Here is a 26,176-nt window from a genome sequence, read left to right on the forward strand (position 1 = left end):
TGCAGCAATCATGAGCTACAATCACAAGGAAGAAAAAAGTGATAAATTATAAGGGGGGGGGGGGGAAGTCAACAGAAATACCTTTGTTTCACAGTTATCAATGAAAATAAAACAGTAAACTATGTAACAGTAAATATGGTGATTACCCAGCCAGCTGGAAGCATTTGCATTTTGCTGCTTTTTCTTAAGCTGAGAGGACCTGCCACAGGTGAGGGTGTAGGCGTCTTGTGTTCCTAACAGACAGACAGACAGTAAAGACACAGGCACAGTGCACACACTGAGGACTCCTGTAGCATAAAACACATTTTAAACTTGTTGACTGGCATCAACACACAATGCTGTTCATAAAATACTCCACATTAGAGCTTGCCTCTTCCTAAGCCACTCAAAGGATTGAGGAAGAGAAAGCATCAGTCCCACAAGGAGCAGCTGAGTCCTGTGGGATGGAGGGGCTGTGTGGGCACAATCCCAGACCCCACGCAGGGCTGGAATGCCTCTGCCCATTCACCAGTGCCTCTCAGGGCCAATTAAGGAATGGCCCAGGGAGCACAGAGAATTCTTCCCTGTCCTCCCCAGCTTCAAAAAGAGACTTGTTGTGAGAAGGGAATCTGAGGGTAGAGTGGTTATAAAAGACAAGGAAAGAGGGGCTTTCCTGGACACTGCCAGGGATATGGCCCTTTATTATCTGCAGTGAAAGAGGAAAGGTCTCTGTTTATTGACTGCTTCTTGGGGCTTTCTTGACAGTGAGGAGGTTGGCCACCCTTACCCTCTGTGCTCAGTTCTGTTAGCTGTGACTTACCAGAGAATACCTGGACATCTGGAGAGCAGCTCAAAAAGCATCTATCACTCCCACCACTCTTAATGCAGTGCAGCAACACCTTGGGTGACACATTGTCAGACAAGGGATCTTTTGTCTCTAAACAGGATAAAACAAACACTCACAGCATTAAAACATCTACCTTCACCCTACCAATAAATCAGCACGCAGCTGCTTTTGTAGCCAGTACCTGAGAGCACCCATGCAATTATTATGCTGTTTAGACAGAAAATTCAAGCCAAATAAAATCACTGGAAGATCACACCACAAAAGTAACTTCCTTTATCATGAGCAAGCCTTCTCATGCAGAGGAACAAAAGGAAATAGAAGAACAAGCTAGATAAAAGCACAGGAAAGAAAGCATCAAAATCCCTCAAAGTATCTCCTGTTTTTGGGTTGGTTTGCTGTTTGTTTTCATGAGTTTCAACATCACTACCATCATGCCTTGCTAAAAATGAAAGCAGAATACCAGGAACAATGACTCATACCACTTAACTGGACAGACCACCAAATTTGACTGTAACCATATGGCCCACCAGACACATCAGGAGTAGAAATGTATTTATTAGACACCTTACCAACACAGTCCTTTTTATTCCAGTGTAGCTTGTAGTTAGACTGACACAGGCATTCATAATCTCCCAGCGTGTTCACACACAGCTGCTGGCAACCACCATTGTTGATGCTGCATTCATTAATATCTGCAGAGGAAAGGTAAAGATATTTTTTAAAGTTGCTCTTCATGAAGTTATGCACTCCAACTGCACTAGGTAAGTGTGGACATAAATACTACTCAGTAGAGTCTTGAAAAACTTCAGGGATGCTACCTGGACGCCCAGCTTGAATCAGTTTGTCCTCATGGAAATCCCTTGATAAATGTCAAAGCAGACCAAACACTGGTGGCTCATAATTAAACAATATCCAGCCTCAGCAATGTGATAATAAATCATCTCTAAGAAAAGCAGACCAAGTTAAATCTGTGTTGCATTTTGACTGGTTAATTAATATTTCTAATTTTAAATAAAAACAGAGAAGAGGGCAGGATTCATACTGACCAATGCTCCAAAGTGCTCTGATAGGTGCAATTACTGTGGAACACTTTGGCTCTGGGACCAAACACCACCATTGTGTCCCCCTTGTCTCTTTTGGCCAATTATCCAATTTTGGAGCCTTGTCCTGCCCAGTAAATGCCAACAGGAGAAATTATTGACAGCACAGCACATGCTGCCTCTGGTGCACACTTGCATGCTGATGCAGAATGCACCATTCAGCAGTGCTGCAGCCCAGGGTCAGCACTGGGGCCAAAACTATTTATCCTCTTCATTAAACCTGGATGGTGGGACAAGAGTTCACCCTCAGCAAGGTCAGAGATGAGACAAAACTGGGAGGAGTGGCTGATGCACCAGATGGTTGTGCCACTATTCAGAGGGACCTTGACTGCCTGGAGAAATGGGTCAATAGGAATCTCATGAATTTCAACAAAGGAAAATGCAGAGGTCTCTGTCTTTGCTGCTCAGATCCACCCTGAGGAGGGCTTCACTTCTCTCCCAGAGCTTTATGGCTTTAAGTGTACATAAACCCAGAAAGCTGCCATCAGGAAACCTGTTGAAAGTCCCATCAAGTTTGGGCATCTGAGGGTGCCTACTGCCACACACACTTATCTCAGTGCTAGTAAGTTCTTGTCACTGCTGTCCCCAGACTAGATACCCTCTGAGTAACAATTTGTTAGAAAACACTGTGAAGCACGTTACAAAACCAGTCTGATTTGGGGGGGAAATGTACTTTTAACAGAACTGAGGCAGCAGAGGAATAATGGAGAAAGAAGACAACACCTTAAACTGGTACTGCTGCCTAAAATGCCACAAATCTTTGGTTTTCATTGACCTTTTCTTAGGATGCCAACCTCTTATCTCCAACACTTACTGACTTCTCCCCCAGAGGTCAGAAGGTGTATTCTCAGTGTCCTATCAGCTCTGACCAGCCTGTGATTTGCCAGTCAGTGAGGGACTTACTGTGGTATGAGGATTAATTAGGATCTTCTGCATGACAAGAAAAGGCCAGTTAGCAGCCAACAGCAAAATTACAGCTCATTTTCCTCACTGGTAGCCAAAAGAAATTGAATTAATGCAGAGGAATTAATCAGAAGTTGTATTTTACTAAGTAGTGCACATCACAGTGTTATTCCACATCCAGATACGTTCCCATGTTCATCAGGATAAAACACAGTGATGTTATAGCTCTGTAACCTCATTTGCAGAATTTCTAGAGGCAGAGGGTAGAACAGACAGGCACACAGGGATTTCTGAATTGTTATCTCCAACTGTGCTCATTCTGCCTCAGAAATAAACAGGTCTTACTCAGAATTGAGTAAAATTTGGACTCAGTAAGGTCTTGCCTAAAGCTTATATAAAACAAGCTTGATTCCATTTAGTGTCCCAGTTATTCACATTTCCTCATGTTAATTCTGGGAACTTGTCAAATGTCGAGCTCCTACGAACAACTTTCTCCTTCCTTGTAGGAAAGACATAAAAATTTAAGAGTATTAACCTTGGCCAGTGCAAAGTGGCACTACATCAACTACATTCCAACCTACTTCACATGAGCATCTGACATGTGCACCTGCAGAACTGCAACTTTCAGAGTTGTTCAGAGCTTCCTGTTCTTCAAGCCGTACTCTACGATTTTTGGAGTGGAGAAGCCAATGACTCATCTGTGTGCGGAAATTGTGTTGAGTTATGGATTTCAGATCCAAGCACAAAACCCACCAGTTTGTCCTAATAGTTACAGGTCCCTTTTGCATGCTCAAAATCACTTGGGCAAAGACAGGAATAAGCAGGATCAGTTTCCCCTTTCCCTGGGTCTCATTATCACAGCAAGGTGTAAAATTTACTCTGGCTCTGCCTCAGTCTGTGTCCTGCAGGGACTGTGAGCAGGCCACGGGGGCTGGGCAGTGTGTGTGACTCACCTGCACAGTGGGTGAAGCCGTACAGGGCGTACCCCTTGTTGCAGGAGCACTGGAAGGTGCCGGGGTGGTTGGTGCACGTGTGGTCGCACGCCCGCTCGAAGGAGCACTCGTCAATGTCTGCAAGGTGTAAAGGGAGCCATCAGCACCCCTCGGGCTGCCCAGGGAGCCCTGAGGAGCCAGCCACTGCAGGGATGTGCAGATTTGTGTGAGCCAGGCAGATCCTTTCAAAGCACGTCGTGTAACATAATGAAATGACAGTTTTTTAAGAATGCTCGGTTTGCCAAACAAGCTTTTCCTTGGCAAGCGCAAAAACTGCTGTTACGTTTTTACAATTATGTTTAAATCGAATTATTTCTCTTCTATGGGAGAAGAAAACTGCTGACAAAACTCTTATTTCATTAGGATTACTCTCCATTGAAATTAACTGTATGAAGGAAAGTATTGCCTTTGTTTTTTCCTCCCTAAATGAAGCTCTGTATTAATATCCAGCACCTGATTTAGGTCTGCTGAAAATCACAGTGTTCTCTGAGAATGAACATTCATTATACCATCAAAAGTACCTAAAATTTCTGTGCCATCACATTTTGCATGCCAGGTAAAAATGTTGCAAGACAAAAGAAAGTTCACATCAACTTCAATAGCACTTTTCATCAGTGTTTTTTCTTGGACATGCAGCATGATATCACTTTTGAAACAAGGGAAAGAAACAGAGATTGCAAAAGGGCAAAAAGGACATGCAAGACTTTAAGATACATTCATAAACAGATTTCATTTAAATAAAACCCCAAACTATCTTGAAAATCAGATGTTTGTACAGTAAGTTTTTTCCATATAAATAGTTGTCCTTCTTTGCCTATTTATAAAGGATAAGAATGCACCAAAAAACCCAGGTGAAAATTACTTTCTCTTGGTCAGTTCAGTTTTCTGAAAGTCACCTTCAATGTCAGCTGGTTTCCTAGGAAATCACATAATTCACCATTTGGCTGACTGAATTGACATTGTTTCAGCCTGTTGCTTTTCCACAACCACAGACCATTTTGATCTTCACCATTTTGATTTTTTTTGCATTTAAGCAGCTTAAATAGACTTGCTAAATCTATATGTACAAACCACTATAGAGCAAAGCAAACATGCTTTGTAGGTCTCACAGGAGAAATCCATGTCATCCTCAAGAGCAAATGCTCCGTGGTGTTTTAGGGAACAGATTCCAGTCTGTCTACAGATCTATAATTTCAGAGATCACGTTATATCTTTCTCTTTTAATAATGAGCTCATGGCAACTAAATATCCCATTAAGAAATAATACTTTCACTGCAATGGTGAATCAGTCAGAAAGATTGAGAGAGATACATTGCCTAATTTTCCCTGTAAATTATTTTAAGATCATCAAGGCAGGGGGAAGCATTAACCTCATAGAGAGGCTTTGATATGATGCTGCCTCTGTCTCTTCCAGATAATAGCTCACTGTGCCATTAAACTTATTTCCTGCAATAGCATCAAGCCAACTGTATTAACTCAACAGCTGTTTCAGAAGAAAAAAATCCAATCTGAGGAATGGAAATGATTCTGGAGTGCATTATCACTTCATCATTGTAGTAGATGTCCAAGTCATGCTGATTTGTCCTACTTTTGTTGTACCATTGTCTCTCCAGTGCACATACCTTGACAGGATTTCTCATCTGTTAATAATTTAAATCCTTTTCTGCAGCTGCAATCAAAACTGCCAACAGTGTTTTTACAGAAATGATCACAGCCTCCATTATTGGACTGGCATTCATCAATATCTGGAACATAAAAAAATAAAAAGCCTTCAGCAAATTAACACAGAGCTTCAGCACTCAACCTACTCCCACTGCCAGATTCAGAAAATAGTCACGTCCAGTCAGCTGGAGGAGCCCAGAGACAAAATCTAGTGAGACTACCACAAATTAAGGAAGGAAGGAAGATCAGATCCAACTCTTAAGAATGATCCAGCCCATTCAGCCCCAGGACAGTTATTTGCTCTCATTTAATGTGTCCCTGTCAGTTGCATTTGGGCAATGCATTCATAAAAGACCATTCCCTAAGTTCTGTTTGGAAACACTTTGGCTCCAAGGCTCTCTAAGAGGTTTTAGTATTTTAAACATTCTCTCCATTTCCTTTCTGTAAGCCCTGCAGAAATCTCAGACAGAGACTTCCTGCACTACCCTGTCCTTTTCATGGCAACATTAGAATGAGGCCTTTATCTAATATTAATTGACTCAGGCCCAGGGATTTCATCATTTTTACTTAGCAGAGCAGCCTTAACATCTAATTACTGGAAAAGCAATATAATATACAACTTAACCGTGCCTTTGCTCCTTGCCAGAGCTCTCATTAGAGCTGCTTGGAGCAGTGTATGTTTATGAAACACATCCCTGTTTACACACTGGTGTTTACTTACCACGGCTCCTGATGCCCAGCCAGGCTGTTGGGCTGGGTACCTGTGAGCACCCACACACCTGCCAGCCTCAGTGCTCAAACACAGAGCTGGTTTAGCTCTCCCAAACCTCACCTCTGGAAAACGAGGCACGGGAGGTGGAAGTGGAGAGCGGGAGGGCAGAGGAGAAGAGATTCTCTGCACGTGATACACCTGATGTGAAGGAAACCACAGCCTCCACCCTGGTGCAGTCCTTCCTGCGGTCAGACTGCACACACCGGCTTCCCCCTGGACACTGGGCTGCCCCTGTTTGGAGATTTGTGTCTTACAGGACCTGGTAACACCTGACGGGTGTGCAGGAGCATGCAGCCCACCTTTGCAGGTCTTGCCATCGAACTGGAGGGTGAACCCCACGGGGCAGCTGCAGTGCACTCCGGTGGAGGTGTCCTTGCAGGTGCGGTCGCAGCCGCCGTTGTTCACCGCGCACGTTTCTGGCAACGACACAGAGCTCAGGTTTCCCCGGGGAAATCAGGACCAAAAACATCATGGGATACAAGGCACAGCCCCAAGCACACTGCTGTTCAAACATTCAGCCTAGAACACACGAGCAACTGCTAAATACACGTGTTGGCACAATCCCTGCCTCAGCTATTTCCAGGCTTTTTGTGGAAACTCTACAAACCAAAATGCTGTCTTCTGGGTATTCCATTTGTGTCTTAAACACAAATCCCTGCTCCTTGATGATGAATCTGTTACTGCCAGTCAGTTTCCTTACACCCACAGTGAATGCTGGCTGATCCCCTGACACTTCCCACCAACAAGACACCTGTTTACACTCAGCACTACTAAATGAGTTTTCTTAAATCCCTCCTGACTCATCTTCCCTAGTACCTGTGCTCCCAGTCATGGTGGGTAACACCCTCACTGAGCATTCCCTCAGCCTGAGAATCCAGGTGCCATTCCAACCAAAGTTTGCTCCTCTAACTCCATGCTATGCAAACTATGCCTAAATCTCACCAAACCTTGCTAGTGAGCACTCCTAAAACACAGTCCTTCACATCCAACCAAACAGAAATAACTCACTCTTTGGCTTTCATTCTCTTGTCATCAGTCTAACCACCTCAGTCAGTCTAACAGCCTTTTCACTGGCTGGACAAATACAATTTTACATGGCACGTGTTGATTGAGAGAGCTGCAAAGAACACTTTTTTTATGTCTGCTTTTTGAAATCTACTTTCTTCTAGCTCTGTATGCTTGTTTTCTGCAGCATCAAGCAGATGCTACTTATTGTCAAGTTTTGAGAGCTTTACTGGTTTATTCCCTCCCTGTCTCTCATCTCACACACAGTATTGGCAGGCTGTGCCCAACCTCCAAGAGAATACACAGTGCATCTTCTTTCTTCCTCTGCCATTCTTTTTGAAAATAAGGCTATTCATTACATGTCTGAACACTAGGGAATAATATTATTTCCTGAAGAGAAAGTGGATCATCTCAGGCAGAATTCAGCCCAGAGCTGAAGGCTACCATAAAAAAAAACAAAAAAGCCCCCCACTAATTCATCAATCTAAAAGGTTTCAACGAGTAGCAGAATTATTTTGGATCAGCACTTTTACCCATAAGCAAGCGTCGCTTCACTCTCTTGTCCACATCAGCTGCTGCTGTGGTGTTTCCCTCAGAAACTTCAACAGCTTCTTCCCTCTCTGTAAGGAACATGAAAAAAGCAAGTAAGTAAAGGTGCCCTGACCAGAACCCTCATCTGACATCCAACACACACAACCAGCTGCATCACACACTGAATTAGAGACAATCAGAACTGATCAGGCAGAAATAAGCTATTTTTAAAGGGCAAGTAGTAATAAAAATCGTGAAGACCCTTCAGTCAAAACCATGAGAATGTTTTGCTTTTGTGGCTTCCTTACAAGTCATGTTTGCTTCAGTATCCTTAACAAAACAAAAGATGTGCTGCAGATGCAGTAAAGAGCAGCAAGATGAAAGAGCTAACTGAACTGCTCTGTTAGGAGTGCACTGTCACCATCCATCCCGGGCTAATTACAGCAACCAGCCAGTCATGCCTGAGCATTTGATTTCAATCAACAGACAACAAACTCTTCCAGAGACTGGAAGAGTTATAAATCTTAAGTGCTTTCTTTACTGGATAACTGCCTTGCCAAAACTATACATTAATTGATTTCAGAGCCCCAGTTTTTACAGATTACTCCTTGCTTACACCCTCTGGCTCATGCTCCTGAAGAAACTGAACCTAAAATATCCCATAGGGAAGGCAGCCTGCTTTGGTCAGTGACAGGCCTCCTGTTTCAGGGGGACCAGTGATAATTACAGGTTGCAACAGCATTAGGTAGCTACTTAAATAGGGAAGCATAACTTGCCTGGAATTGGCAAGTTCCTTAATTTTGCACTCCTTGACATTTTCTAGCCATACAGTTACGAGGAGCATTAATTGTGCCCACACAGCAGCAGCACACCCCCTGGAGCTGGCCATCCACAGCAAAGGACTTCCCTGCAGAGCATACTGACCCAGGCAGGTTTTGCCATCCAGGTGCATGACGTACTTGGGGTGGCAGCCGCAGACGGGCCCGCTGTCAGCATCGTCACACGTGTGCTGGCAGCCCCCGTTCCCGTGGTTGCACGTCACTAGGGAGAAAACACAGGGCACTCTCACAAGCCCTTCCAGCACCCCTGAAGGACAGTGTGCAGTCCTGAACATCCAATGCACCCTCCTAAGGTGCCCCCGTCCCGAAGGGCTCTGTGAGAGTGAGACACTGCACAGCTCTTCGCGGAGCTGAGCTTCAGTGGTTATGGATGATGGCACAACTCCCAAACTGCAGACACTACAGCAATCAACAGACCTGTGTGACAGTGTTCAGAAAACACACCAACTCTGGTTCAGTTCAAACACACACAGTCATGGGGTGCCATCCCACATTAGCTAAAACACCCCAAGTCCCATCTCACTGCAAACAGAACGCTGTTTGTTCACTTTGGGAAACCATAAGCATATGCAGAATGTTGCCTACAAATGCAGCTCCTCTGGTTCTTGGACAGCTCAAATCCTGGTCGGCATTCACAGGCAACTCCTCCTTTGGGTGTTTCTCTGCAGATGTGGGCACAGCCATGGTCTTTGTTCATGCAGCTCATGCCTTCTGTGAAACAGGAAAGGTACAAGAGCATCAGCATCCTCAGCAGCTCTGGGTGCAGGCAACCAGGTCAGTTCAACACACACAGACTAAGCCTCTAGCTCTGGAAAGACTCTGCAGGGTTGGGACAAGAAATTTCAGCTTACAGAGAGGAAAGGCAGCGAGTGCAGTCCTGGCCCCAAGATTTCTCCTTCTGTGACCTTTTCTGTGCCTGTTCTTTGACTGCAAGGCCAAAGAGCAACACTCACAGATTTGTACAGCACCTGCATTCTCATCCAATGCTCTCACTTTATACTTTTAGATGTTCATAAAACCCCCTCATTTCTTTTATAAAAGTGGCAGTGTCCAAGTCTAAAATGAAGTTCTTATTTCTCTACTTAAAACAACAGCCAGCATACACAGAAATGTTTAGAACAGCAATCACAAGGGTCATCCCAATTTCAATTCCTTACAAAGCAGATTCCCAGAGTCATAACCTATCTCAGCTGTGACCAAGTGCTAGGTCCTGTCTCAGACCAGGCCAATGTGCAGATTGCTCACACGCTGTACATTAATTCTCTTTATTGTTAACAATTTTGTTTTCAATTTTTTTTTTCCTGATTTCAGTCCACACCACCCGAGATAACCTCACTGAGTTTTATCACCGTGTTCTGTATTTCCACACACTTTCCCAGTTAGACAGAATTTAGTGCCAGTGTCTGCTTTAACCAAATGAAGAACCAGTGTAACACTAATGACTGGATTTCTTTTGCTATACCTCCTAAAGCATTCTGTCATTTTTATCTCTGCCAGCTCTTGCTCAGCACTTAATTGCCAGAGTGTTTTCCTGACCCTTGCAAAAAATATAAAGCAAATTAAACAGGTAGGACTAGTTTCTAAAATTATTGCAAAAGCTTCTTTCCTCTTGGTCCATCGTTCAGACACAAATCAGTGTCTTGGCCATTTGCAGGAAGGTGGCACAGCCTGTGCACACACAACACAAAAACACCGGGCAGCTGCCTGAGTTACCCAATGGGATCAACTGACCAAATTAAACAAACAGGTTTTCTTTTAAAAGAATACCACAGGTTTTTGATGAAGTCCTCTACAGTGCTACAAAACCAGGAAAGAGAAGAGGTCTGAATGCTCTCTTTGGGTGTACAGAGAGCACACCCTTACCATCAAATTCTCTGCCTGGGCACATTTGGCTTTGAAAGGACAAGTTACACCAAAATGCTCTTTTTTTTCCCAGTGAGAACATTCCATTTATGAAGACCAAGGGGAACATTCTTTGGCTGCAAGGGCTCATCCCACACCACCCCAGTGAACATCTCTGGAGCTGAGCAGATGCACAATCAGGAGCAGAAGAGCAAGGGTGACCACGCTGCAGAAAAGGGACTGTCAATTCCACACCCTATATATTTTTTAAACTTACACAGCCCTTTTTCCAGCCTTACTGCTGAGTGAAACAAGCCCACTGCACTGTGAGGCAGAGGTCAGCTCACCACCATTATTCCACTCACTTCAATTAGGTCCTTTTTCCACACTGCTATTCTCACCCCCTGCAGCACCAGCTACAGGACCCTTTCTCTATTAAGACAGCTTTAAGCAACAAAAGAATGGACATTGCAGAGCCCAGATTATTCTGCTCTACTGGCTTTTTGATTCCTTTCCCACAGTGAGGGCTCTCCAGAAGTCCCACAAGACAATGAGACTTCAAATCCTGCAGCACACAGGCACAGCCCAAGGAGCCCACAGGAAAGCTGTCACCCATTATTGTGTCAGTCAAGGAAGGAGACAACCTATGAGGCCACAAATTAGCCTCATTAGCTCTGGTGTTTTTGTGAAAGTTCTGGTCTTAAGCATGCAGTATGGCTTGGTCTGTTAGCTCAGAGGGGTTAGAGAGCATTAAGAGAATTATCAGCTTAGTTTCTGTCAACAGAGTTATTCTTTTGTCTCTATTGAGCTACCAAAGAGGAAACTGTTCAAGCAGGTACTTTGGTAAAGTTCACTGGCACCAAACAAATGGTTTATATGCTCCATTTGGGATTGCTCCATTCTGAGTGAGCAGGCTTCAATCAGGACTCCACAGAAAGCTAAAACTGCTTTCCAGACCAGGATGCATTTTAATAACAAGGTATCCATTGTGGAACAAAAAACTCCACCAAACCCATCAAAATCCAGCTGACCTAAAAGGCAGTTTCATGGAAGATACACACATCCACACATTCCAGCATTTACTTTGGGACTGCTGCTTGTTTCCCAAGCTGGTAGATCTCTCTCAGCCCTGTTTTACAAGGATGTATTAAAGAGATGTCTGTAAAGCCATAAATGCTGTGTGGCTGCAAACTCCTTGGTGGACACAGAGTCTCCCAGATCACATTGTTCCAGTGCTGCTGCAATGGCAGACTGTGCTCCAGAAACAAAACCCAGGGAAATTTTGGTCAAATCTCCCCACACGCTTCCCAGACACATAATTTCTATTGTACCCTGGCCTACTGACCCACAAATGTCTTGGGATGGATGGCTCTGGATTGTCCCACTCAGCCAAGAGAGGTGAACCCAGTGCCTATGTCCTTGAACAGTTCCTGAGCCAAGTGGGACATTTCTGGCTGGACCTTCTTGAAGTTACCCAGCAAACCTGAGATCTGAGCACTCCTGTCACTGGCAAAACAAGCCAGCAGCATTTCCCTATCAGGTCACACTAAATTAATCTCTTACATGTATGATCTGGGTTTAAATATTTATATTTTTTTGCACAGAAGGTGTCAGGACAACATTCCCAGTCTGCTAAGAGCACTAAGGCTCCATTTAGGGCAGGTTCAAGCACTGTAGGACAGAGAGAGAGGAGGCAATGGTATAAAGAGCTACCAGGCATTCTGAGAGAACAGAAAAATGGTGAGGAGCACCAGCACAGCCAGCAGAGCAGGACACCCCAGGAATGCTTTGGTCTTTCATCATGCTGTCTACATCTTTGTAGATGTAGACTTTTCCCCCAAAGCTCTCCAGCTATCCCTGTCCTCTGCAGCCAAGGCTCCAAGAGTGGCACTGGGATGGTGCCCTGTGTGTGAGCTCACACAGGGTTCAAAGGTGGCTTTCATCCCCCAGACCCTTCATTCCCACCAATTCAGCCCAGCCAGCAGAGCTATGACTGTGAGATCCCACAAGGGAGAGCAGCAAGATTTGCCATGCAGAGCAACAGCAGCCACAAAGATGCACTTGGTGTTTACTCACAAAAAAAATCTGTTTTCCCTCAAGTTTTTGTATTCCCTAACATGGAGCAAGTGGAACCCAGAAACAAGGTGCACATGCATGGCTGCCCTGCCAGCTACTTCAACAGCTTCCCTAGGTAATTCCTTCTTCCACACAGATGAAGAGCAGCTCATTCCAGGAGGAAAGCAAGGATAAAAACCAGGACTGTGCACAACTTCCCAGAACACCTTCATTTCCTGTGGTTTAAACTCCAGGTCACTGCTTCTGTGTATTTAAAGGCCAATATTGTAGCCCACAGGGACTGAAGACTGCAGCTCTCAGGCAGTGATATATGAAGAATCTTAATGGGGCTGGGAGACAGGGAAGGAAATGTTCCCTCATTTTACAGATAAGAAGCAAAACTGAGTAGATGGTCTAGGCAATGGGAGCCAAAATCTGCTTTGATCAATGCTGTGAGGTCTCAGAACCAGCAAAGTACAAACACTGAGCCATGCATACACAAGGCGGAGAACAGAAGTCCCAGAAATGAGCAGAAAAGCAGAGAACAAAGTGAGGGGAAAGATAAAGAAGAGAGATTTGGCTTACAACAGACATGCCCACCCAAGGGGAAAAAAAAAGTTTAAAAAAAGGTGGGGAATCCTGAGCAGCACTTTACAGTAATGAAGGGGGGAGGGGGAAAGGTAGCAGGGAAACAGTCACAGCATGAAACCTGAAAAAATGGCTTTTAAAGAAAGCAAAGCAAGCACTTCAATGTTCTACTAAGAAGAAAAAAAGGTATCAGGCAAAACAGTGTGCTGAGGTTTTTTCTTAAGCCTGTTTTTGATCAAGATGTATTTTATTAGATAGATTTTATGGGGAGAAAATGTCCATTTTTTGGGGGGGAAAAGGTCTTTGTTTTCCTTTTCAAGGAAAAATACCTATGTTTAGTTGATGTTTGGTGCTATGGAAAAAGGGCCTTTTAGGGAAAAAAATATTAAGAGAAATTAAATGCATCTTTAAAAAGGGAGACAGAATTCCAAAGGTACAAAGAAGGGAGTAAATATTGGTGACAGGGAATGCTGCTGCTGTCAGTTCAAGAGAGCAGAAGGTACTCAAGTAGCAGCAAGTATGAAAAAAGATTTGGAAGTTTTTCCTCTCTTGGCATCAGACAAGACAAGGAGTTCAAGCAACCAGTTTCAGTCCTCAGACTCCTCCAGGGGTGCACAAACTCACATCCCTGCTGTGCCTTGTCCCCCCACTGCTGCCCCCCTGCCTGGCCCAGCCCTGCAGTGGCAACCTGAGCCATGGCCCAAGGAGCCACCAGAGCCCTGTGAGACCAAGCCCCAGGCCAGAGGAGCTGGGGACACAAATTCTCAGTCCAAACAGAAGAGCAGTTCAGCTCTGTCAGATGACAGCCACCTCAGCACCCTCATCTCTGGATGGCCATATATGTCTGTAAATGTTGATCTCTTCACTTTGGGGATTTTTAGAGTGAGATTTGTTTATTCATGCTCAGATTCCTCTTATAGTTATGCCAACAATAAGCCATAGATTAAAGAAAGCCTCGCAGCTCTAAGCACTTCTTACTAAGATTTTCACTGTACAGTTCAATGGACAACTCCCTGATCTGAGCAACCACTTTAAAGCATTCCCTAAGGGCATCCAAAATAATTTTGTTCCATCTGATGTCTAATTAGATATCCAAGACTCTGATCTCTCAAAGGTCGCTTCACAAAGGTTTCACTCAAAACAAAGCAGGAGATTTGAATACCTTTGGGGCTGACAAACAATAAATCTCCTAGCTGAAACCTAAACATTGCACAGGGAATCTGAAAGGTATCTGAAGGCAGTGCAGCTACTGCACTATCTGAAGGCAGTGAAAATGCCCAGAATTGTGTTTGTGGCCATCCCCTGGGTTGGGACAGGGTTTTGCTGCCCAGCAGAGCCCCAGGGGTGCAGCAGCCCAGCCTTTGACAGACACGCAGCCGGGATCAAAGGGCAGGAAGGGATGCAGCGCCTTCAAAGCCGCTTAGAAGATCCTGACACACCGCTCCTTTTCAAAAGCGGCGAGGACTTCAAGACCCTTCACGGCTTTGAAAACATCAGCCCAGAGATACTTTTGAAGGCGGTGTGGAGCTCTTGCCGCCGGCAGAGCCCGGCGCCGGGCGGGCGGTACCTTCGGAGCGGTGGATGCAGGTGTGCTGGTTGTCGCTGAGGAAGAAGCCATCCTTGCAGCGGCACTCGTAGCTCCCCACGGTGTTGACACAAACGTGCTGGCAGCCGCCGTTGTTGAACATGCACTCGTCTGTGTCTGAGAGAGAGAGAGGGGAAGATGGAGATGAGCTTTGTGCCGCCACCAGTGCGTGGCACAGACAGACACCAGCTGGGCTGGGACACCCCGGCTGTCCTGTGGGTGCTGTCACCCCTGCCAAGGGCATTCCTGCTGCTGCTCCTGCCGTGTGTGCAGCCCGAGGCACAGGGCTCCCAAGCACAGCTGATGGCCACAGCCTTGGCAGAGCCAGCCCAGCACCCAGGGGAACATTCCCTGTCCCCAGTGCACCCCACAGCCTTGGCAGAGCCAGCCCAGCACCCAGGAGAACATTCCCTGTCCCCAGCGCACCCCACAGCCTTGGCAGAGCCAGCCCAGCACTCAGGGGAACATTCCCTGTCCCCAGCGCACCCCACAGCCTTGGCAGAGCCAGCCCAGCACTCAGGGGAACATTCCCTGTCCCCAGTGCACCCCACAGCCTTGGCAGAGCCAGCCCAGCACTTAGGGGAACATTCCCTGTCCCCAGCGCACCCCACAGCCTTGGCAGAGCCAGCCCAGCACTCAGGGGAACATTCCCTGTCCCCAGTGCACCCCACAGCCTTGGCAGAGCCAGCCCAGCACTCAGGGGAACATTCCCTGTCCCCAGTGCACCCCACAGCCCCGCACACCCAGCTCAGCAACCACACAGCTGCCTCAATGGGACAGCCACCCTTTGCTTCCAAACCCATCCAGGCTTTAAAGGTTGTAGTGCTTTTGGTTCATTAATTTGAGATTTTTTTTTCCCCAGGAAGCTCCACATCCTAAAGCAAAGGTGGAAGAAGAGAAATACAAGCCTCAAAAGAAATTCAGCTAAAGCCCCTGCTCCTTATTTCACCCTAGCTAGAATTCACACACCACATCTCTTCTGCTGCTTGGTTTGTCATCCTCCTCCCTCAAGCCTAGGACATCATCACTCATCATCAGGGCTGCTGCTGTGCTGACTGACTGCAGTCAAGGACAAGAGCAGAAGTTCTGGAAGCAGATTTAATCTTGGTTTTGCAACATTCAGAGTCTCAACAACACCAGAGAACACAGAAGGGCTCTGCTTGGATAACCAAAGAGTAGGAAAACTTCAGCTAAGCCTCTGAATAACAGGATGCCCATCCCAATCTCCAATTCTTTGGAATTTTACCCCTTAATAAGCACAGGTTTTTGTAATCACAAGTGCCAAATACTTCTCCTAGCCTAATTTTCAGAAATTTTAATAGGAACTAAAAAACACTCAGTTCCTTAAAAACAGAACAAAACTCTGCTGAGGCAAAGCACTGGTCTCATTTGCAAATTCATCTGCAACACCATGTTTGCTCCCTCTTCTGTTCATTGTTCCTGGCTAATAGTACAATGTTTTTAATTTAACATTGTAGCATTTCTGGCAGAAAACAGCTGTCTTTTAAAAAAAAAGGAGAAAGAGAGGCTTTTAGTAAGAAGCATAACATAGTATTACAACAGATTTAATGTCCACTGAAGGCAGTGAGTAAGCCAATTGGATGCAAAAGAATGTGACCTGCTGGAGAAAAAGAGCGGCTGACATATCTCCATCACAAAGAAGCTGAGTATTTTAGAGTTCTGCAGTGATGTGAATGTGCAAACAATCATGAATAAACAGCCACCACGAGTCTTTAGTGCTACAGATTTGAACTCCAGCAGATGTTTCTGTCTTACAGACCTTGGAAAGCTTTCAAAAAAATCATCTCTTTCCAACAAGTAATTGTCTATTTGGCTTAAACCCAGGCACACAGCAGAGATCTTCAAAAATAAGGGTGAGAGGAGGGCAATCCTGGCGTGAACAAAGTAAATAAACAGATTAAGAGAAGATGTGATCCAATTTGCTGCATGCCAAAATATTTATTTAACGTTTACATCACAACTCGAAATTGGCACACCAGTGGTAAAAAACCTCACTGTATGTCAATGACATTTTGTTTTATTTTATTTTATAGGTCTGCCATGCAATGCTGAGCAGCTTCCCAGTGACACAGCAGGTGGTAGATTTTGGTCTAAGTTGTGTCAGTGGTCACAAACAGCCCAGCTGAAGAATGCCCTGGCTACAAAGAGAATGCACACACGACTTTTGGTGCCATTGTTGGAGGCAGTGTGCTCCTTCACATCCACCCTTCATGGTAACCTCAGCTGAACTCCACTCTGTGTTTACACAAACGCAAAAATAAGATGGATGATCTGTTATTTTAAAGCATCCGCAGATATTTTGTTTCCCTCTCTACTTTATTTAAATATTTGGAACCTGGGGAGTGGAGTTCTCCCTCTCCTCCACCTACACTGCAGAAAGCTGGGCATGCAACAGGTTCCCAGCAGGTAAAACCCAGCACAAAACCACTGAATATTCCAGAGTTTTCTGATTTGTCCCAGCAGAAGAGACAGCCTGGGGATGGTCTGAGCCCCACCTGATGTGCCACACACCAGTGGGAAATAGCCAGCCAAACTAACTCCAATTTTGCAGGGAGGGCAAGGTTCCCTCTGACTGCCATGGGTGTGGAGGTGTGTCCAGGCACATCCACATGGGGTGCAGCAGGAGAGGAAAACTGAGCCATCCCTGAAAAAGCAAATGGCACAGGTGGCACAGGGTGAGCCACTGCCCAGCTGGGGTCCAGGGAGCAGGACAGCTTCACCAGCCTGAGGCTTAGCCCCTCTGCTCTTCAGTGGCCTCCATCATACACAGCTACTGCACACTCCCAACATCCTCTCCTTTTGGGAATATTCACAGTGAAAGCCCCCACATTACAGACAGATTTGACAGAGAAGATCCCTAAGCCTGGAAACACACCTGACAACTGATCCTAACCTAACTGTGGGACAGAGGACAGTGATAGCACACATTCCTTTATATAAACTCATTTAGCATAATAATAGACAAAATTTGGCACACTTAAACCCAAAGCACTCCACAGAAATATAGCACAGTTATCCTCACTTACAGATGGGGGAAAGAGCCACACTGGGATGACACCTCAGTACCTGAAAATCCTTGGACTCACCAGCAACATTCTGTCTCTCTGAACTGACTGAGCCCAAGAGATGGCCAGGGGTTCCCCATGGATGCAGCCACAGGGCTGAGATCCACAGCACACACTCCTTACCCAGGCAGTTGTGGCCATCGTGAGCCAGCATGAAGCCGTCGTAGCAAGTGCAGCGGTAATTCCCTGGAATGTTGAAACACTCGTGGACACAGCCCCCATTGAAGTCGTTGTCACATTCATCAATGTCTGAGGAATAAAGCAAAAGTCAATACGATGGATGCCTGAGTGTTACAGACAGGGATGTGTCTGCCTAAATGTGAGCAGAAACTGCTGTCCAAAATTGTCATTGTCTTACAAACACACCATATTTAATGCATTTCTTGCTGAATCACTGAGAAAACACCCTGAAACCCCCTTGCAGCTTTACCTTATGTTTTTTAAGGCCATAAACAACAAACTCATTATCAGGCTGAGTGAAATGAACAGGTGAAAATCCATACAAGGTTTGCCTTTGATTTTGTAAACAAGAAGTAAATCGGGTGACGAAACAATCACTATTTTGATTTTTAAATCATCCTTTGTTATTTTCAGTGGCTCTATTTCCTTAGAAATGCTCCAGGCTGGCACAGACAGAGCACTGTGCTTAGTCCCTTTACCTTCACATTTCCTCCCTTCGCCGGTGTAGCCCATTTTGCAGGTGCACTTGTACAGCTTGGGGGTGTTTTGGCAAATGGCATCTGGGTGGCAGTCATCCAGCCCCAGGGCACACTCGTCCACATCTGTGAAAAGACAGCAGGCTCAGGAGGGATGCCAGCAGGAAGAGAACAGGGCGTGTGCCCTGAGCACATCCCTGAGGAGATGACAAGGCTGAGCACCTCTCTGTGCTGGCCACGAGAATATTGTGTGGTTTTGGGTGTCAGGACAGACAGAGGCAGAGACAGCATCTGCTCTTCAATTTCTGTCACATTCTACCTGCATACGGATACATTTCCATGCAATTCAGATGAGCCCATGGCGAGCTGTTGTGCATGTTTATAAATGCATCCAAAACAATCTGATAAGGACTGGATACTCTCTGAAATTCAGCTGATAGTTTCACAGAGATTCATCAGCGATTGTTAATATTTCTGATTAAAAAAACAGTCACTGAAAGAGTTCTTGATCACATCCATGCATCACCTGCAGAAAGCCCAAGGATTTTGAAAATAACAAGGGGAGAGGATTGAAATTTATTTCAAAGTCACCACCAAAAAGTTAAAAGACTGACTTACCATTAAACAGATGTACAATCGCAAAATAATTGGTTTTAATACAAGAATTGTATCTGGGGAGCAGCACTGCCAAATCACCTGGCCAGCCATCTCAAAGCACAGCAAACTGAAGCAAAATATCCAGGTGGAAACTTCAGAGAAGAGGAAATGAAGAGAAAGAGAAACACCAACAGGAAGAAGTCCTGGAGATGAAGAAGTGTAGACACAAGAGGAAGAAAAGTTACAGGCAGCAGAAGACATCAGCACAAGTTTTTCACACAGCAGAAGAAAACTGAAGCATGGAAACAGGAAGATTTCCAGCAACTGGCTAAAAGGGATAATTGTAGGAGCAACACCCCATGCAGGTACAAGAAGTGCCTCCTAAAACAAGAAGTAGTGCATGAGTATCAGTAGAAAGAGACTACTTCAATAGTCAGCCACTTTTTATGGTGGGGATCACTTTCCAAATGGAAATTTCAGCCAGCACTTCTCCCATTTACAATTATAGCATTCATCCTGCTCTTTTTTTTTTTCCTTTCCCCCAATCACAAAATATGCCTGTAGGTACTGCAGCAGCTGCCAACTGCAGAAAGTGTTCACTTGGTTTTAACTCCTCATGGGGTTTGGCAGTGGGAAACAAGGCAAAGAGCCAGTGCTGGAGCAGCAGTGCCCTCCTGGCTCTCAGGTGCACACAGCTCCAGCAGCAGCGATGGGGTCCCCAGATACTGCCACCAGCAAGAGAGGAGAAGGTGCCAAACAGTGGGAAGCAGCTGGGAAGAGCAGCAGAATCGGCTTCCTCTCAAAGCAGGGAAGTCAAGCCATTAAAAAATGTGGGAGGCAGTGAATTGAAGGAGTCATGCAAGGAAGGGTGCAGGCAATAGCTATGGGGTCTCCAGCTAGTAGGGCAGACAGAAGGGATGGGCAGGGAAGGACAGACAGCCATAAAGGAGCAGCAGCCACACGAGCAGACGGTGTGCCCTGGCACCGTCAGCTCTGCCCTGCCCGAGCCAGGGGCACAGACCTGCCCCGGCAAGAGGGGTCCCAGAAAACACACGGCAAGGAGGGGGCTTCCCTCTAAGGCAGGACACAGAGACATCAAGCAGAGCTCGTGGCTCAGCTGGGTTATTTTACACCGCCCCTCTGTGATCTGCAGCGTGCGGTGAAGAACCGCAACAAGAACCGCATCACTAATGCATGCAAAGGCGTGGAATGAGGGCTTGGAAAAATCCTAGGCACACGGAGAGGTATTTCCCCTCGCAGTGACAGTACCACGAGCAGAAGAGAGACCATGGGGGAACGAGACTGCGAGCAAACATCGCAGCCTTCAACTTGGCAGGAGGCGGCGGCGGCGGGAGAGTCCCGGGGCTGGTTCCGCGGGCTCCGAAGGCAGCTCCACCCGCGGTCCCGGGGCTCTCCCCGCTCCCAGGGCAGCGGGAACCGCCGGGAACGCGGTGTTGGCAGCACCCGGGCAGCCCCACCGCCACGGCCGCACCTCACACCGGCACCGGGCCGGAGAGGAGAGCCGGGAGCGAGCGGGGCGAGCGCTGTGCGGGGCTGGGGCGAGCCGGGGAGCGGGGCCGCTCACCGGGCAGGGAGCGGGGCAAGGAGCGGGGCAGGGGGCACTCACCGGGCAGGGGAAGGGGCAAGGAGCGCTCACCGGGCAGGGGGCACTCACCGAGCAGGGGAAGGGAGCGGGGGCACTCACCGGGCAGGGGGCACTCACCGGGCAGGGGAAGGGGCAAGGAGCACTCACCGAGCAGGGGGCACTCACCGGGCAGGGGGCACTCACCGAGCAGGGGAAGGGAGCGGGGGCACTCACCGGGCAGGGGGCACTCACCGGGCAGGGGAAGGGGCAAGGAGCACTCACCGGGCAGGGGCAGCGCGGCGGGGCCGGCCGGCGCGGGCAGCAGCAGGAGCAGCAGCGGCAGCGCCCTCGCCCCCGTCGCGCCGCGGCGGCCGCCGGACCCCATGGATGGCGCTGCTGCCGCCGCTGCCGCCGCTGCCGGGCGGGAGGAGGCGGCGGCCGGGGGAGGTCCGGGGCGCCCGGCCCGCCCCGCACTGACAGCGGGCGCGGGGCGGCGAGGGCTGGGCGCGCCTCCCCCGGCCCCGCCCCGGCGCTCGCACACCTGCCCGCCCCGAACACAAGTGCCCGCGGAGCGGGAATGCCGCGCACGCCGCCCGGGAAGCATCCCCCAGCACGGAGCATGTGGCTGCCCGGCACACGCGAGGCAGTGTCGGTGCAATACAATATTGAGGTTTTTACCGGGTAATTACGCCCCACTGCAGAGCGTGAATCCCCCGCTGAAGGTCCACGCATCACCCCACCCCCAGCGCAGCCCCAGCCCACCTCCATTCCCAGCCAGGGATTTCTCACAGCTGTCGCTCCTTTGGCAGGTAAAATTGGCTCATGCATTATTCACTGAAATTATCATTTCCTAAATAATGTCTGACCTTTCGGGCTGGGAGCAAAAGCAGGCAGTATTCTTTTCCACCCCTCCCTCCCATCCCCATTTCACTGCCCTCTCTCTTTTGTTTTGTTCTGTGAGAAATACCGAGCTGTTTCTAGTTGCAAGGGCGGTTTATACACATTAGTAAATCTTCAGAATGAAACTTTCCCTCACTCTTTGTCTTTGTTTCCTTAATGGCAGCTATAAATTACCACTCTCCTTTCTCGCTGGAGCATCAGGCTTCATTGCTTTTGAAATGATCAAAGTTATTCTCTTTTTAAATCCAATGAGAAGCAACCTTTTGTGTCTCCTGGACGGTTTCAGTCTTAGGCAGTCTCATCTATAAGTACATAAAGCTGCTCATTAAACACTCCAAGGATTGTCCAGCCCTGCACCATACCCCAGTCTTCCCCTCACCATCAGAAAGCAATAAATGAATGAAGGGTTTCTCGCCAGTTTCCATGATGTCCTGAATAAACCATCAAACTTGGGGTGGGAATTGGCACACCTGCACATCTCTCACCCAGGGATGTCACTCAGGGTGTCCCCACAAACAGCTCTCCCAAATGGACAGAGAAGCCATCTCCCATCCAGGCACATGGCCTCAAACCACTCACAGAAAAGCTGGTACTCATTTCAGGCACTGCCCACTCAGGTCCCCTCAATGAACTCAGCCAGTATTAATTTAATTAACTCTCATCACAAGATTTGCAAAGACAAAGTAAGAACACATATGAAGAGTATAGCAGAAAAACCAGTGAGAGACACTGAAGAGTCGTGTAACCAAAATATCCAAAGCTTTCTGAGGCACCGTAAAAGCAAAGCATCTTTCTTACTTCTGTAAACTAAAACATAAAGTGAGACATAAATATTTGGGAATGCCTGAGTTAGATCAAAAGATCTCACTGCAGCTTGGAAAACAAACAGAACAATATCAAATTTATCTTAGCTAATGAAGCCATTTCTTCTACATAAATCTCAAAGTGTTCTGTGAAGGACCCTGGCTATTATTTCACATATAACACACATTTGTTTATGATGAAGAATTGCCATTAAAATATCTCTTTAAAGACACAAACCAGACAAGCTCAGACCTCAACTCAGATGCATTTCTGCAGCCTTTTTAACTATTTCCATTCACAGAGTCACAGTGACAGATGACTGCTCTGGGCACGAAGACCTTTACTGGGAGGGAGAGAAGCTAGAAAAATTCTTAAGATTCGACTTCAGCACTAAGTATAAGGAAAGGAAAACAACCACACCGGGGCAGCTGGACGGGAAGACAACACAAATAGGACTGTTTGGGGAAGTTTTCCAGCAATTTAAAATAAAACCAAGTAACAAAGTTTCAGGGAAGAAAATAGATGCTGGCAAACAGCTACTTCCATAGAGGTAAGACCCCCAGTTCCCCTCTGCTCTCCATTTTCACTATCACATGCAGTTACCTCACACTGGGAGATGGAGACTAAGCTGGATGCAAAATTTGCTTCAAAAATTGTACACCTGATGTCCTGAGATGAATACTCTTGTCTGCAAACTGGGGTTAAAAACTGCTTTATGCTTCATAATCCTTGTTAAATTTCATTATTTAATGATGACCAAACAATACCTGAGGACATATAATTGCCATTTCATCTGCACTTTAAATGAGAAGTAGCAACTCTGCTGGCCTGCATCATATTGACCTAAAATTTAGCATGACTGAGCGAGCATGATGAGTGCTTGTGACAGCAGCTGAAAACAACTGGGAGGGCTGGGAGATGCCAGAATGGCAAAAGCAAAGTAGGATCCTGACAAGTGAGGAAATACTTTAAAATAAAAAATGTCTCAGAGCTGTAGTTTCAAGCCTTGCTCATCTCCAAGTGCGCACTGAGTTTTGAGTCATTGTTTTTCTTTGAAATGTATCACTCAAATTTTTGCACTTCCCATCTTAGTGTCCCAGGGTTGCTGAATTCTATGTAAAAATAACACATCTTCAGTAATCAGCAGGAATGCATAGGACTCATCTGAGACAGAGGAAATTTCTGGATTCTCTGGTCACAAGGGGCATTAAAAACCCTCCCATGTAATTTATGTGCCTTGTCTAAGTCTTTTTATGCCACTTGTAGAAAAACATTCCCCAAACAAACATCAGATCCACCAGTGACATTTTAAATGTGGTAGGATGTGCATCTTAACGTGCCACCGTCACTGAAATGAACAGTTCCTGTTCATTGCAGAGCTGAACACAGCATGGCCTATTAATACACACACATTTCTGAGTTAACGGGGGGGAAAGGAGACACTTTGTGGTGTGAAATAACTTTTAGACATTTCTATTTCCTTGTGAGAGCTTTCCAAGTCATTGCCACAACAAATGGTAACATTTTAGACCCCAGCAGTCAGCGAACATCACCCAGCAGCTGCACAACACACTTTCCCAGCAAGGCCCTGCTCCTGGTGCTCCTTTTCCCTTTTCCTTGCAGGAAACCTGGAACACCTGAGGGAAGCACCCGTGGTGAGGTGAATGAAGCTGCGCTCACCCGAGCTCCGTGCAGGCCTGCCCCACGTCCATCCCTGAGGGGACAGGGCAGCAGCTCCATCCCAAGCAGAGCAGAACTCTGGTGTCTCCCACAGGCTCAGCACACCCACAGCAGGGACCAAGGGCACAGCTGCACCCCCAAACCTGTGCAAGGATGAGCAGCAGCTCACCAGAGCATGGCCCAGGCCATGCTGACACCACCAGGGTGACACCACCAGGGTGACACCATCAGCTCAGGCAGCTCCCCAAAAGGGATATTGACACTTGTTATTTTGCTTTGCTTAAAAAATGCCACCACCACAGAGCAGGGGGGTGTGTGAGAGGTGAAGCAACAGAGATGCCTCCAGATTAATGATCCAGCTCCTTCCCTGCTGCCTTCCCTGGTGGAAGAGAGCATTCAGTGACGACCTGACGTGGTTTGGAGCAGAGGGGATGGCAGCACGTCTGAGGGTGTGTGCTCACAGCCCTTCCAAGGTCTGTGCTGGTCCCTTGGCCTTCCCCTGTCCCCATTCCCTGAGCAGGCAGGGATGGCCTGGGGAAGGCTGCAGCTGAACAGATCAGACACAAAACTGCACAACAAAGATCTGAAACGAGCCACTAAAATGTCCCACAGACCTGCAGCCAGGCAGTGAGCCATTTGATCAGCCAAATTATACCAGGCTTTTTGAAAATAGCACATTAATGCTATTTTTTCATGTTAGAAGACAAATTTTATTGCAATTCAGCAAATGAGCTACACCTGTAAAACCTCTTTGTATATCCAATTCACATTTAATGTCCAATGGATTGAAATGTCACAGGAAAAATTAAAAAAAAAGGAAAACAGTACCTGGTTTTGTCATTATAATGTAAACTTCAACACGGCCCTTAAAAATAACAAGCCAGTGATTTCCCCATGTAGTAAAATATATAGTTTATAAGGTATTGATGCTATATCTTAATTTAACAGCCAATCTCTAGGTATAAAATAAAGAGCTACAAAGATGTGAAGTACGCGTACAATTTCTTCAAGTATTTTCAAGTATCCTATAGTCTCTTCACTACGGACAAAATTCATTTGACAATATACAGAAAATGTTAAATCTGAATAGATTCACTGCAGAAATCTTAACATATTCATGAATTTAAAACACATATAAAGTATGGGTCATCCAGCTAGTAAGTCCCATTTGAACAGTTTGAAAAATACGCTTTGTAATGGAAAACAGTTCATGAATATGTTTTCAGCTACAGAATATCAGGTGGTTAAAGTTTATGGCAGGTAAAGGCTTTTTTTTTTTCCTTCTTCTTTTGTATAAACTTACCATCATAGTATTTAATTACATTTAAACCAAACTTTGTTAATTTGCATTTTCTTTTTGTATAAAGTATCATTGTAGCATTAACCAAAGAAGCCTAAATAATTGATAGGTGACAGCCTAATTTTTCCTCTCAATTCAGGTATGAGCCTGTAAACATGTTTGGCTAGTTTAGCACTATGTATTTACTGCATGATGAACTGCTTACTTTTTTATCACTGCATTTCTCTCTTTAGAATGAATGTGTGTTGTTAAAAAGATTATCTTTTCTCATTTACAGTTACCAAAAAATCCCCACTGAACAGAACAGCACGGCCACACTTACTGCACCTACCAAACCTGCCCCCTTATTTTGGAAAAGCAACAAGAAAAAAAGTCAAAACTGCATTATTCTGAACAAAGGGAGAATGATTTTACAAAGCTCTGGATAAAAAGGTGCTGCCTACACTGTTTGTTCCCATAAAGTTCAGTAGAATGGCAAATGCTGGATCCTCACCTTATCCTGCGGGGCTGCTGCTAGGAACAGCCATGAGAGAAGTGGGTGGGTTTGAGGTGAACCCTGCAGAGTGCTGGGATTGTGTTCCTACAGCCTGGGCTGTTCTTACACATGCCAGCTACATCTCTTCCCAAAATCCTGGCACTGGCTGCAAGATTGCCTTTGGAGCTAACAAAACCAGCTTTTTTTCAGCTGCATCTCAGAACCTTCTACTGCTCCATCAGTGAAGCAAATCCCTGCAGACCTGAAGTCCACAGCAGAAAGTGCTTTGAACCCCAACAGGATCAAGCACAGGCCCCCTGTGAGAGGAAGAGGAAGGTCTATCTCAAACTGGCTTTTCCTGTGAGAATAAGTAACCCAGGAGCTGGAAGAGGA

At 46.3% G+C, this 26,176-nt stretch overlaps 1 protein-coding gene across 3 annotated transcripts in view; it reads right to left on the reverse strand.

Annotated features, from left to right (window-relative positions):
- Positions 1-21,029, reverse strand: part of SCUBE2 (signal peptide, CUB domain and EGF like domain containing 2) — a 38,792-nt gene extending 17,763 nt beyond the window's left edge. The window contains exons 1-13 of one of the 3 annotated variants that reach the window (XM_064425457.1): positions 20,907-21,029; positions 18,446-18,568; positions 17,910-18,035; positions 14,683-14,817; positions 9,216-9,341; positions 8,716-8,832; positions 7,794-7,880; positions 6,555-6,671; positions 5,444-5,566; positions 3,783-3,899; positions 1,396-1,518; positions 800-916; positions 147-233 (exon numbers count right to left, since the gene is read on the reverse strand). In XM_064425457.1, the coding sequence (XP_064281527.1) occupies positions 147-233; positions 800-916; positions 1,396-1,518; positions 3,783-3,899; positions 5,444-5,566; positions 6,555-6,671; positions 7,794-7,880; positions 8,716-8,832; positions 9,216-9,341; positions 14,683-14,817; positions 17,910-18,035; positions 18,446-18,568; positions 20,907-21,009 (1,501 nt within the window). In that variant the 5' untranslated portion in view covers positions 21,010-21,029. Of the gene's footprint in view, positions 1-146; positions 234-799; positions 917-1,395; positions 1,519-3,782; positions 3,900-5,443; positions 5,567-6,554; positions 6,672-7,793; positions 7,881-8,715; positions 8,833-9,215; positions 9,342-14,682; positions 14,818-17,909; positions 18,036-18,445; positions 18,569-19,060; positions 19,516-20,906 lie in introns of those variants that run through there. The other 2 variants (XM_064425458.1, XM_064425459.1) reach the window with 2 other exon arrangements.
- Positions 21,030-26,176: the final 5,147 nt, after the last annotated feature.

This window comes from Passer domesticus, chromosome 6 (assembly GCF_036417665.1).
Source record: "Passer domesticus isolate bPasDom1 chromosome 6, bPasDom1.hap1, whole genome shotgun sequence".
In the NCBI taxonomy this organism is placed as follows: Eukaryota; Metazoa; Chordata; class Aves; order Passeriformes; family Passeridae; genus Passer; species Passer domesticus.